At 42.1% G+C, this 14845-nt stretch overlaps 1 protein-coding gene across 2 annotated transcripts in view; it reads right to left on the minus strand.

Moving 5' to 3' along the window:
• Positions 1 to 14845, minus strand: part of cux2b (cut-like homeobox 2b) — an 83085-nt gene that overhangs the window by 43045 nt on the left and 25195 nt on the right. For both annotated transcript variants that reach the window (XM_049716750.2, XM_049716751.2), the window contains exons 2-3: positions 6919 to 7029; positions 6110 to 6157 (exon numbers count right to left, since the gene is read on the minus strand). In XM_049716750.2, the coding sequence (XP_049572707.1) occupies positions 6110 to 6157; positions 6919 to 7029 (159 nt within the window). The remainder of the gene's footprint in view (positions 1 to 6109; positions 6158 to 6918; positions 7030 to 14845) is intronic.

A 14845-nucleotide genomic window follows, 5' to 3' on the forward strand; every position in this document is an offset into this window, starting at 1 on the left:
ATAGATTTGCTTTAAAGTCACTCTATTGAAGTCTAAATTAATATTCCAGGTGCTTTTGTGAGAGCTTTCTTTAGAAAGTTTGGAGATTTAATTAGCCGTGTTTAGATTTCACTACAATGAGAATTTCAGAGCCGAGACTCGAGAAAAAAAAAGTCCAATTCTGCATCTGCCCCAAAACAACTCCTAATGCATCAGCTGTCCTCGCATTCCGTTTTGATATCGCAAAACAGCGCTGGAGAATCAAAGAATCGGCTCCCCTGTTCCGTCTTTTCCTCCTCGTGCGAGTTTTTCCTGATTTTAGGAGCACTGACGTTTATTTCTTTTGGCATGTGGTCGCCGGCACCGAGCCACCGATTTCGCACATTTATAGTGGGTAATTTGACTGTGCTCTTGCCAGAAGCGGAGAGTGAGGAGCAGTGCGAGTGACTAGTGTCTTTGCATGGATGGCAGCAAGACGATCAACGGAGGCCAGCTACGTCTGAGATTAGTTACTGTCTGATGTCTGGAGGTGTTTGGTGAGAGGTCAGAATGGGGGGGGCGGGCGGCGTGATTGCATGTCTCTTAAGGTGACGGGGGTTTAGGAAAGCAGATGTAAAACAAGTCCGATAGCCAACAGGAGCGGTGCAGACAGCAGCGTGCGTGCGTCCATTCTGCAAACATGGCTAACATTTGCACAGCAGTGGCAGTCAAGCGTGACGTCTCCAGGCTCTGAGGTTTGTGCTGTCAGGACGGTAGAAATTAAACCTGGCACTGCCGAGCACAATGTGTTGAAGCTCATCAATTCCACATGGCTTGAGAGACAAGTGCCTATTTATAACAGCCCTGGCTTCTTTACCTGGTGTGCATCGCTGGCTCTAAACGTGCGTCCATAATGACGAGCACACCAAACTGGGACGCTTCGACGGGGCATCACTTAGGACAGAAAAACAAACAGGCCAATAAATACTACATGCGCACACACCGTCAGATCACACAGCACTGCAGAGAGCGGATAAGATGATACTAGGAAAGCTGATGTAAAGCTTGACAAATCTTAGCACAACCCCCATCTCCAGACAAATGACAACAATCAGTCACCGCAGGTAAAAAGAAAAAAAGGAGCAATCTGAAATAATAAATTACGACTTTTCAGGCCCAATCTGAAGGTGGCATCAGTCTGCCAGATGGATTATACAAAATTCATCTGATTTTCACACAACGTGACATCTTGCAGTTGCGGTGCATTGGCAGTGGATGATGACACTAAACAGATAGGGTCAACTTTGTCAACTCGTACGACTAAAACTATGGCAGGTATGTTAATTCAGCATAGAGCACTGTAGTGTACAGTAAAAGTTCAGGGAAACCATGTTAATTAAAAAGTACAAAATTCTAATAATAACCGCACATCGACAAAAGCACAATATTAAACCAGTAAATAATGATAACGTTTTTCTGCTCGGGCTCGGGTGATTTTCTTCCCACATTCCAGAAACATGCATGTTGGGCAAATAAAGGCTCCAAATTGCTCGTAGGTGTGAATGTGAGCATGAATGGTTGTTTGAATGTGTCCTGTGGCTGACCAGCAACCAGTCCAGGGTGTATGCCACCCATCCCCCAAAGACAGCAAGAAAAGGCCCACTCTCCCCTAATGAGAGTTATGGAACCGAAATAGCTGGGTAAGAAATGAAATTGACAGGTTAGTTGTAAAATCTTTGGATGAGAAGCACTGTATGTGCAAAGTGTCGGTGTAGCTTCTATCATCAACCGCATTCAAGCGCACAAGTCGATATGTTTAACTAGAATCTCTGGATGCAACTGAAAAAAGCATTAACTTTGGGGGGAAAGTAGCTTTGAGTACAAGTTAATAACAGATGAAGACATTCACCCTCTGGAGAAGATGTAAACGGCTCAAGGAAAGTATTACCTTAAGTCCAATTACCCTCCTCTGTTCTGTCTCTCTCTCCCTAGTCCTTACTCTGAAGAGGGCGCTAGTGATGAAGCCGGAGCAGAGAAATGATGGTTTACAAGGCTCTGGAGCCCATTATGTTGCCCACAATAGGCTGGAAGCCTGGACGTGCTTTGATTACGTAATGAGCTGAAGAGCCTGGAAGTGGCTCGCTGCTCATTGAGCACGAGACAGTCGGTCGGTCAGGACACGAGCATTAGCTAGACCTGAAGCATACCGGTCTTAGCCTGAGAGAGAAATAGGACGGCTGGTGTAAATGTCCCTCTTAAGGGACAGGATATGACATGAATTAAAAGACAAAAGGAGCATTAAGGCAAGGACCTGGTTTAACGGTGCAAAAATGTGGCATTGAAACACTGAAAAATTCAGTCTGCTTTGAAATGGATTTTGATGCTCACTCATTGCGAGCCCACCTTCCCAGGTTTGCCATCCACTTGAGCAATCTGTGGCTAATAACCGCAATGTTTAGGCCATCATGAAGATCTGTCTTCATTGAGCTGGAAAAGCTGGTGTGCATCGCCAAGCATTTTACCTAACGGCGCAGTCCCTCATCTATGAAAGTGCCATAGAGCCCCTCAGACAATTAGGCACGGAAAAGCTTTATGACCGTTGGACTCACTCTGTGCGCGCCGCTCTCACCGCCAGCATCGCCAGGAGCACTGGCTTGTGCAGAAAGGTAATTACGGAGCCTCTCATAATGACACGGAGGAAGCTTGCGTCATAACACCCACAGCCTTTTATCATAGCACTGTAATTAATTATCATTCCTCTACACTTGGATTCATTCCACTCTTCATACCCTATTCATACATTCAAGAGAAATTATCATTTCCTTCAGGAATTAATCAAAAAGAAGGAAGAACTGTTCGTCTCTCGATGGATGATCAAAGATGGTGTTTGTCTGCCTCACCGCACCGCACCGCATCGCACAATGGGGGCAAGCTCAGGCCAATGCAACGCAGTTCTCTGAAACACTTTCCGACATCAAGACTCAGGTCAAGTCAATAATCTGCACTCTCCATAACAAGAATCATCCATCATCCATCCATTTTCTACACTGCTTATCCTGGTCCGGGTCATGCGGAAGCTGCAGCCTGTCCCAGGTGTACGCCCTCAACTGATCATCGGGCCATTGCACACCTGACACACAGGGGATGTTTACACAATTGACATGAGTGTGTGTGTGCGTACGTGCGTGTGTGTGTGTGTGTGTGTGTGTATATGCACACATACATATGCGTACAGAGTATAGATAGATTTCAATCGCTAAACAATACCAAATAACAATTGGTTCACATTTTGTGGCACACTTTGCTAAATGGAATTGTATTCCATTAATCAATGATATAATAAATTTTAAAAAATGTTTAATAGTGACAACCCTACAATGGACAAAGCCATCATTCACTGTATTACCCAGAAAAAATAAATCTTAAATAGTAAGTAAAGACGACTATGATTGCCCATAACCATTTAAAAAGCCACTCATTCAATTATTTGAAAACATATTAATATATTAAAAGTACCAAATGTGTTAACCAAAGTTTGGCTTTTTGTCCCTTTTCCAACAGCAACTGAGTCATTTTGGGAAGTTGCTAAGTGGCTCTCGTGGAAAACAAGCAACAACAAAATACAGAAAAACACTGCCCCCCCCCCCATCCTTCCCCAAGCCCAGGGGAAGAAATGGCACAGTTAGACTCATCAACAGGTGTCCACCAGCCCCCACCGCTGGTCGCAGAGCCTTAATAGCACTTTGATGTTTTTTGATGTGTACTCAGCTCCACGGTACCTTGCTGGTAGATAATGAAGGCCAATAATGATTCCTGAGCTTGAGGGGGTTAATGGTATGTAACCAATAGATCTGCTAATTACATGTTACAAACTATTTATCAGACTGTCCATCTGCACAACTCTCATTATGAGCTCTAAAATACAACACACGGATTATCACCGTAAAGCAAGTTTCCGTGATTACGGAGCCATATACGTTTTTTTGAGCGTGGACAAGAAAAATGAAACACTTGTTAATTTGAGGCCGATATTCACATTGCTGGCAATAAAAAAAAAAAAAGAGAGAGAGAGATGAACGTGTCATTGTTCTGTTTCTACACCTAACAAAGTTCTTTTTCCCGAGGGAAGCTTACACTCAAAAGTGTGAGGAAGGTGTAAATTGTGTTGAGAAACCCACACGTTCTTGTTGAATCTTGGGTGTGACTGTACTTTGGGCCAAGTTGTCATCATCAAGAGGTCCAGCGGGCTCGAGTCTCCCATCATCGGGTATTTGACAAATAGAGTAACTGTCATATCGTATAGCACCCAAAGGTGCACCTAAGACTAGAGAGACAAGCACCATGTATTCTTCTCAATACATTTTTATTAAACTTACCTTAATTATAAAACAGTGTTCATTATAAATCCAAAAACGCCGGCCTCCAAGGGCCCAGTGGATTAATAAGGACCGCGGTGTATTTTAAGCCGTAAACTCAGCTCCTCACTGTCCTTAATCTCCTTCCTACTTCACAAGGCCAAATTAACACCTCTCCTCAGCTCTGACGGGACCTCATTAGCAAACTTCTAGGGAAAGAAAGAATAGCAGAACGAAAAGAGGAGAAAAAGGAGGGAAGCGACCAATGACAGTCACCAGCTCTGGGATTAACCCTTTCTCCTCCTCCACAGAACTCTACAGAAAAACTAGGTCGGGTTTCTAATCAGTCGCCTGGTTAGCGATAATTAGACGGCGAGATTGGACGAGAGCAGAGAGAGAAAGTGGGTGGGGAACACTGAAATGAATAAAAAAAGAGAGAGAAACCTGTCATGTCGCAAACACTTCAAAGGAATTGACTTTTCCTTTAGAAGTGGCATGATGAGGGTCCAAATACCACGAGGCATTCCTCTGGGCTTCCCAACTGGGAAGTGGCGGGTGTAGAAGCCAAGGACCCAGTTCTAGATTCATTATCACAAACACTCCAGGATTTTTATGTCCTGGAGCACCTGTACGGTGCAGCTGCGGGGGAGCATCCGAGCGTCCCTAAGCACGGAGCCAAACAAGCCCATCCGGCTCCACCCTGTCGTCACAGTCTGCCCCTGCAGCAGCAGGTCGAGGTCCCAGAGCTGACGCCGAGGTCGCAGACTACCGCTGGGTAAAGTTCACAAGCCTCTGCAAGCTGTTTGACATTACCAATACGGTCAAAGTGTATCAGACAACACTTGAGGATTATGGCATGGCACCTCATCATCAAAATAACAGCTGAAGCCGCCTCTGTCAACAAGCAGAATATAAGCCAGTGAAAGTTAAACAAGAGAGGCACCAAAGGAGGCCTGCAGCAAACAAGCAAAAAAAAAAAAAGAACGGAAGGGGGTCATGGCTCATTATCAGCAATTTACTTTATCTACTCTGGAACAAAACCAGGCTCTCAGTTGTCAGACATCAATGGCGCTTATTGCTCAAATTAATCCTATGGGTTCCTGTTTTCACAATAAAGATATAGAAGGCCGCTTCTGATATTTGTGCAATGTTGTGGTAATTCAATCAGCAGACAAATCATCCAACATTGCCGAATATAGTATTGAACGTGATAGCTCTTGCCAGGGACCGTAGTGGTTTAACATCGGCAATTCTAAAGAATCAAAAAGAAGCTGCTTCCAAGAGTGGCGGACAAGGCAAGTGGTATGTTGTCATGCTGGCGATGGGGCTTTCAGGTTAGCAACCAGCTGGAGGAGAGCAACACTGGAAACATATTTGTGGTATCATTTCCATAAGTGTCTGCTTTACGGACCATAACGCAGCACACAAATGTGATTTATGACCTTGGTTTAATGGCTGGAGCAGAGACACGGTAGGTATCAGATGACTTTTTCAATATGGCACCGTCAGACAGGGGGCACAGTGAATGCAGCATCACAACAGGAAATGAGGCCTTGTCTCGGCAAGAAAATATGAGAAGCAAGATATCTGATCATCTAATGGCGGATAGATGCTACTTCACTTTGACAGAAAAGGCATCGGTCAATAAGCGCCCAAAGTACGGCATGGCTTCGACCATTTGATTCAATAATTTGCTCTAGATGGTGACGTTCAGGGATGATTTTGTAATCAATTTTCCAGGAACAAGTAAAAACATACACAACGTTTGTTTTTGTAAACTGGAAATGTTGACTCACCTGGGCTTGGAAACTCTTGAGGACTGGTGCCACCATCTCCCGGACTTCCTATGTGCAGAGAAAAATGAACGCGTTTTCATCACGGTATATTGTCAGTTCTATTTTCTTTTATTATTTCGCCTCACGACATGTGTGAGAGTGGTGTGCTTATTGGTGGCTGAATTTACAGGGTTTGAGCAAACGTTTCAAAAATGGGGCTTTCCAGCTACTGCTTGTGTTAAAGCTCAGGAACCAGACTGTGTGAGCTCCCACAACACCAGGTAAGGGGATTGGACTGCCAGTGACGGCAGGCTGATCCCTTCTTAAATGCCTGTATTTTACTGAAAAGATTACGGTGCTACACCAACGTATTTGGTCTGAAAAGGGGGTGTGCGGTCGAGTGGAACCACAGCATACAGTTGCAAGGCCCATTTATGTAAAAAAAAACAAAAAAAAACACACACACACGCACACAAAAGAAAATAATGAAAAATCTCCTTTTTTAAACTGTTTTATTATATATATATATATATATATATATATATATATATATATATATATATATATATATATATATATATGATTTTATTTTTTAAACTGTTTTATTATACATTCCTATATTCCTTTCTTTGTTTAAATGCCAGTTCTGGCTGGTAGAAGAGCTATGGATTAGGAGGGCACTATGGGGGTTGCCTTAACCCTTGTTGCTCACTAGTATCGCTAAGTGGTAATAAATACTGAATTAATGTATCTTTTACAAAAAAAAAAACCTCCCCGTACAAAAGAGTTCGTGTGCCACTGACATCGAATTTCGTGTGTTTGTGTCTCACCTCAGGTACATTTCTCCTGAACTCTCTGCTCAACTCCAGCAGATGCTTATGAGAATGTTCACTGTCCTCTTGTCGACCCGCCAGCTCAGATGCTACAGAGTTTAGCTCCCTCTGCAAACAGACAAAAGACAAGCGCAATGGTGAATAGAACAAAGTGGAGAGAGCGAGCGAAAGGGCAATTTAGCCTGCCAACCCTCGTCCAGTAAAGAGCGTACATAAATCTGTAATGCAATATGAAAAGAGAGTGAATATTACTATTGTAATAATAATCATAAAGTAGCATGAATACTTACAGGCAGCCCTCGCCCATAAATAATTAACTGAAATAAATCCGAAGTAGTAGCACAAGGCCTTTTAGATAATCAGTATTTGAAATAATCAATATACTTGCAACCGCTATAGAGCAAGCGCCAGTGAGCGGCTGGGCAGAAAAGAGAGGGTGGGGGTTGAGTCACGTGTGGAAACCAAATAACCTGACAAATACCCTTATCGAGAAATAAAGCTTTCTCCTCAATTGAAGGACTGTTTAAAAGCCCAACTAAGATCTAATTCAAACAACACACCAATATGCTAACGCAACACATATATCAGCACAAAATGCTCAGTTATAAATCAAATCTATTTTCATCTCCAACCCACCAATCTTTATATTGATTGTGAACAGATTTTCAATACTTGGTAGCCACTCCCATCGCTTTACCCTCCAGCTACGACTGCCCTTGCAATAGATATTTGATTATTATCCCTGCGCATTGCTTGTTTACATGCCAGTGTTATAGGAAAGGAGTGCTCCACGCAGGCAACATGTCCGATCCACTATTCAAAGTTGTCTGTGCAGCAGGCCCTTCATCAGAACCTTGCATTCATGCTGGACTCGGCTGCTCTGCACACCATCCGCAAATCCAATATTATCGACCAGTCATCCAATTCCTGGCTCTTTCAGCAAAGTATAAAAAAGGAAAAAAAGGCAATTCTGAAGTCTACTCCCCTTTACTGAGTATCGAGTGGACAGCTGTATGTTCACCTTTTCTTCATTTTTAACTGCGATTCATTATAACCGATGAGGAACTTTTCTTGTTACTGCTTGGGTACAACAAGCGTAAGGGATCCTATTAACTTTGAATTTATATATGAAGCCAGGATAATAAATTGACAGTATTTTAATTAATGAATCCACAGTCTTACTTAAAGGCAATTTAATAAATCATCACACAAGGAAAAGGGGAAGAAAAGGACGGGATGAGACTTGAACTTCAGCAGCCTCATGAGATAGTAGCAGAGTGCCGGTCAGAGCTGTTAATTGAAGGGCTACTGGTTCAAGTCCCTGGACTGACAAGTCACTGAGCAACTTGGAGGACTACGATCTGCGCTACAGCTTTTAACTCAAGTTGTCACTTTTACAACTTGTCAAGTGAGTTTCTTGAGACCTCTAGCAATTGTTTTGTACAATGCCAATTTGTGAATTTGTTGCTAACGATGGTAAACAGCACAAGATTGAGCATTCTGCTGTTAGCCAACATGTTAAAGTTGCAAGATAAAAACATTATTTCAGCTTTTTAAAATAACATGAACATTACAATGGTTATGTTAAAGCTGTCTGACCAATTGAAACTCCAATCTACTAATTTAGAAACGTTATAGGAAACATTTTCCAGCGACTTTGCGTAAGGCTAGCAAACAGGCAGAGCAAAGATCAAATACGAATCATGCTACTGACGATGCAGGAGGGGCTAATGTCAGCCTGATTACAGCGCTAATGCTAGCGTTGATATTGCTAGTGCTGCTGTTTTGTAGAAGCTGGATATACATTCTCTGTGACAGTTAATCCTGACTATGCACTGCTCATAGTTCGATGCCATTATGAATGGTCATGCTTGAGACTCATGCTAGTGTACATACGTCAGTGGGTTTGATAAAAAACTTAAGGATTTGTGAAGTGAGTCTACATTCAAATAGTGCTACCATTTTTAGTACCAACTCAGGGGTCCACAAGCTCCTAAAAGTGATCTGTGTTTGACATCAGAAGCTCCAATGTACATCCAAGATGGCTGAAGGACAGTCGTGTAATTTGATTTCATGGTAATACAGGAACATGTGGACAGAGGAGTAAAATAAGACTGGTATGCTTTATATTCTAGAGGCCAGACTATAGATAGTCTAATTGATTAATTTCTCCACCATGTAGGGGACATTAGTGTGTGCATGCGTGATTTTGTATTAGTTCTATGTAATTAGGATAAAGACAAGTAATACAAGCTCATACACTACTGCTACTCTTACTCTACACCAAGTATACTTCAGACGCATGAATTTGGCCATCCCTGGAAAACTGTACTGTAGCTATAATGAAGACCAAAGCAGCCATAAAGGATAAGATGACAAGAGTTCTAAGGTTCTGTTAGTTATTACAGCCCATCTATGATGAGCTTTTTTGAAGATTAGCGAGTCTTTTAGAAAGTTGCTAACCTTCACTAGATTCCAGTGGCCCCAAACCAACTAATCTTGCCAAATGTAAATTCTTCATGAAGTGATTGACTGGATTTTATAAGTATTTTAGATAGATGGTCTTAGTCCACCAGTGCGCCTTCAGTGGTATATTAATGGCTTTGTTGTATTAAAGACAATGATGAATAGTCACACTGCATGGTCAGAAAATAGTCCAATGACCATGAAGCTGCTTTTGTTGCTCATTAGAAGGGAAGCGGTATAACAACCCATCAAATGAAACTTTAGATGTTTTTTCTTACTCTTTGTTGAGGAGAGCAGTCTCAGTCAGGAATCATACAATATACAATACAGTACAGCGATTGTGAGTCAACTCAAATTTTTTCTTTACAATAATATATTGTATATACGGCCCCGCTACTCTAAACATGGTTTTCTGCTTAACATTGCTGTGCGAGTTGAAACTCAACTACTTGCTTTGACTCGCTCGTGTGTTATTTTGGCCACTTGTTGTCGACTGAAAATGATATCACAGTGCCTAAAGGCTCGTGATTGGTTGTTACCCGAGTCCTGAGCAACTGGGATGTCATCTGAAGTCAACAGTGGCAAAATGGCCGACCCCTGAGATGGAATACAGAGAGTGGATTTTGCTGCTCAACTCATATTCCACAATTGCAATATTAATCTGAATATCGTGTTTAGACTAATAGGGCCGCATAGAACATATTGTAGTAAAGAAAATGCTTGTCTTAACTCCCTTTTTAAGATAACCCTTTGTTAAGATATTTCTTTATTGATCCTCACAGAGGGCCTTCGGGAATAACATGTTAAATTACAATTTCAAATGATAATTGATAATAAAATGGAAAATTAACTTTTCTATGTGGGCACAGTCACACTTGGTGCAATAAAATGACTTCTTGAGCATCGGAACATTTCATTAATTGTTCCGCATTATTGGCCTTTACAAGAAACAATGATTAACTCCTCTCTTAGCAATGTTGTGACTCATCACACAAACAAAAGGAACCCAGATGCATCAGACAAAGCAAAAATTAGAAACACATTATAAAAATGTTTTGATTAGCCATTTAAATGGGCGGTTTTAAGAGCATAAAGGGTCGAACACAAAGATAAAAAGTGTTACTTAAAATACATTGGGACATTATCAAAACCTGTTGTTGAGAAATAACATGTTTAATAATAATCATTATTATAATGATCATTGTTATAATAATAATAATAATAATAATAATAATAATAATAATAATAATAATAATAGTAACAGCTTAGATTTATATAGTGCCTTTCAAGTACCTTGATGATAAATATTTTGTCTCACCCCTGATAGTGATCCTTTAGACTCTGTGGGGAATTGCAGAATTTGTCACTAGCCCGAATTAAACAACTACGGGTTGTAATCTTATAGAATAGTCTAAAATAGACATATACGCTTCCAATGTCATCTAGGATGAAAACGGAATTCAGCATGCCATAAAGTTTCTCTTTAATCATTTGACAGGTTTTTAAAAAGGGCACGAGGGACCAAATTTTGAGTGTGTGGCAGTCGGGTCAATACAGAGATCCTGTCATTAAGCCTGTGCCAGTCAAACATCCAGCCATAATTGATGAATGTCCCCCTGGGAGAGGAAAGCTGTCATCGGGGCTGAAGGGACAGGAAAGAGGGAATTTGTGCACAGATTCAGCGCTCGTGTCCTCAAGTCAATCTGTGAGGGGATAGCGCAGTGACTTCTGACTCTGAAACAAAGACCAAGAAGCTAGAAGCTTATTGGCTTTAGTAAGATAGACCTGAAGCCCACTGAACATCCGGAAAGCAGGAATGTATAACCAAATTTAATCATGAGACGTGTCCTTTGCCTTAAAAAGGAAATGTGCTTCTCGCAGACACTGTCCAAGTATGGACCCAACCTGCACATAAGCAAGCTCAACTTGAACTGACTGAGCTGCATTCATTAAGGAAGAGCACATTTACACGCTTAAGTGTAGGGTGTGGTCCCTACTACGGTGTACTGAGAGAACTATGGACCAGAGCGGTCAAAACGTATCGACAACAAATCATATTATTTGACAACTACCTTACTAATTAAGTAAACACTGTTGTTAAACTTGAAATTGTCAAATTCCCTAATGTCAGCCTCTCAACATAAATTATTCTGATTTCTATAGTCTTTCACAAAAAGAGGCTGATCAACACAAGATGTTTTCAAACATCTTCTTTTACTTAGGAAAACAATTGTTCAACCAGCAACTGGATCAGTTTCAAAAAGTTTGGTGATTATAATCCCTCTCATTTAATATCGCTTGATTGTTATTTTGTTATTTTCTGTTTTAATCATGAAACAACACCAAATAACAATTGATTGAACATTTTGGGATGCACTTTATTGCAAAATAGAATTTTATTTGATTAATCAATGAAATAATAAATTCTAACAAATATTTGATAGTGACAACCCTACTATGGACAAACCGGCCCCCAAAAGACAGACAGACAGACAGACAGACAGACAGACAGACAGACAGACAGACAAACAGACAAACAGACAAACAGACAGACAGACAGACAGACAGACAGACAGACAGACAGACAGACAGACAGACAGACAGACCAATGCTTGTATGAAAGCTCAGGCTTGAAAGATTATGACATCGGATGATGGTGTCTCATGTTGCACCAGGTATGATGGATATATGTTTTGTCTCAGGTAATAATCTAATTTTAAAGCAGGCAAAGAGGACAGTATGATTTTCTGCAAGTGGAAGAGTTTTAGGCAAATTACGGGATTCACTAATGAATTGCATAGAGGGGGTTTGACATTGATTCATTAAACTAGGTTTGGCTTGATTACATCTGTAGTAGTAAGCTTTTTTGGGGCCTCTCACAAAGACAAAGCATGGTGGAAAATGTTGACAAGTGAGAAAAAAAATTTCTACCAAGGTACTGCGCTGAGGTGGACTGAGTTAAAATCACTATTGTACGCACGGCTTGGACAGCACAAATTAAAGAGAGAAAAAGGGGAGGAGGAGAAGAGAGGGAAAACGCAGATGGGGTATTATTTTTCTTTTTGTATCCCATCTAATTGCAATCATAGGCAGATGTTGGAAAGTGTGACAGCATCAGCAGAATTGCTGCTGAGAGCACAGAATCTTTGTCTAAAAATAATCAGACATTCTGTGTGCTGCTGTTTGTTATAATGGTAATCGATGCTGGAGGCTTTGAATTCCATCAATTTATAGATCCACTCTGTTCTGCCTGGTGACTGTACCGCTTCACAACCCCCACCGCAGCGAGTCCGAACACACAACTGCACGTTAAGGTCTCGCACAAAATAGCGCCTAGGCACTCGCTTGTGCAGAGACGTGTGCTGGCATCTGCACATGCAGCAGAGGGAAGCGGAGACCAGTATGTGATTTAGATAAGTGTATTTTCCTTTCATATGGGCCTTATCGCTAGCCATCCTCTGTCAGACACATGATTGTCCGTAGCTGCCCGAGATTAGCCGTACATCTCAGACGCCAATTTTAGAAGCAGGACTGATCAATAAATCAAAGTGCCACAATCAATGGGCCCAATCATTGCAGTCTAGCCTGGCCTCAACATTATCACAGGCAAAAGCCCAACCTCGCCACCCCACCCCCAGGCATTGGGCTAGGAGGGGGCAGAGTTTTTGGTTGTTGTCAAGGCTCTGCGGAAGAGTGCGTACATTTGTGTCTGTATGACTGAACCATAATTAACTCTTATCTTTTCTTGCGATGCACACCCATTTTGAAAGAAGAAAAAAAAAAGATAAACAGTGCGAGGGTGTGCGTGCAGACGCGGAGGAGGGGTCTGTGACCTCCGTGACCTGGTGCTCACGATGTGAGCTGAGCATGCGGCTTCTGATAGGGAAGGACTGGGGCGCTGCTATCACCTGCCATCTCCCTCCATCTGTTTAGCCCAGACTGCTGTTCCTTCAATTTCAGTCTCTGTCAATTTGGCTCGAGCTGCTCCAATTCACACGAGCATCGCATGAGCAGACTTTGCAAAACTTGCATTAACGCTTCTTTTTTCTGTTCTGTGGAGTGGGAGCTAAGCAGAGATACCAACATAAATTTCCAGTCGGAATAGAAAGAGGAGAGGGTTCACCTAAGACCGAGCCACCGTGATGCAACACACCAGCTACTGTTGGTATTACCGAAACCAATCTAATTCTGTGATTAACGAGACAATGACTTTGTGGCGTCTCACTAGCTTCATCTGCACACGTCTATGTTCGAGTGATTCAAATCACCTATAGGTGGAAACAAGTTCAGAAGCCGCCTCCCACCGCCAGTCCTCAATTTTGTGGACTCTGGACTGCAATGTCTGATAAATCATCCAAAACAATTAATCCGAGCTACGTCGGAATGTCTTCAAACCACATGCTAAATCTTACAGAACGAAAGAAATGTGGATGAGCGTTTTGAACATCAGCAAAAGGTGTGACCAGCGTTGTCAGCCATTATTTGTCATACACTGCTTCATTTAAGAGATTTTTTGGCACCCGGCGCGGCTGACTACAGCCGACTTGTCAACAAGTCTCTCAAATTCAATTCCAAATAACGATTCACATGCACATGATCATGCGGTAATAACACCATTAATAATTGTGTAGAGTCTAATCTAGGCCTTTTCGAAGATGAGGCAAATATTTTCCAGAATCCTGTACCTGTTCCGAATTTAATGACTGTTGCACATCGAAATGTCCCCCCAACTAGAAACTGTGTGCACTCCATACAATTTACGACATGAATACTCCAAATGAAGGGGCCCAGTAGAACAACTTATCATCATTAGCGCCGACTATTGTTCTCCTCTTTTACAAGTGTGCGGTTACAATGTGTGGCTGTTGTCATTGTGTGGTGGGTGGATTCTCTCGGACAAACTACACAGTCTTATGATACATTCGCAGACTAGTAGGGTGATACCTGAGAAGACGAGGAATTAAGTTGTGACAGACGAACAGAAAACACAAACTGATGAATGCAATAAAACCGGTAGCTTGAGGGGACGGTAGGGGGGGGGGAGTGTGTAGCCGGTGTTCGACTTGAACAGTTAAAGACAAGGTTTGTTTTTTCTATTTCCGATTCAAGTGTGAAAGAGTATATTGGGGTTGGTTTCTCTCGCTCCACCATTCAGGTCACTTGGTAAGAGAGGCTGTGGAAATGCAGTTGTCACTGCGATGGCCCACTTTCACCAGCAACCAACGGTGAGCTGGGGCAATTCAACACAGCTAACCTGCAATTGTTTATTCTCTCTTAAGAAATGTCAATCTGTTCACTCTCAGGTGTGCTGCTCTTCCTCTTGTTTTTGTTGTTTTCTCCCCCGTACTCTCTCAGTTTTCCCCTGTCGATCGCAGCGAGATCAAAGCTCCACTGCTGGAAGAATCTGAATATTTCAGGTACGGAGAGGCGGCCACGTTTCGCACCACCTGTGTAGCGC

This window comes from Syngnathus scovelli, chromosome 3 (assembly GCF_024217435.2).
Source record: "Syngnathus scovelli strain Florida chromosome 3, RoL_Ssco_1.2, whole genome shotgun sequence".
Lineage (NCBI taxonomy): Eukaryota > Metazoa > Chordata > Actinopteri > Syngnathiformes > Syngnathidae > Syngnathus > Syngnathus scovelli.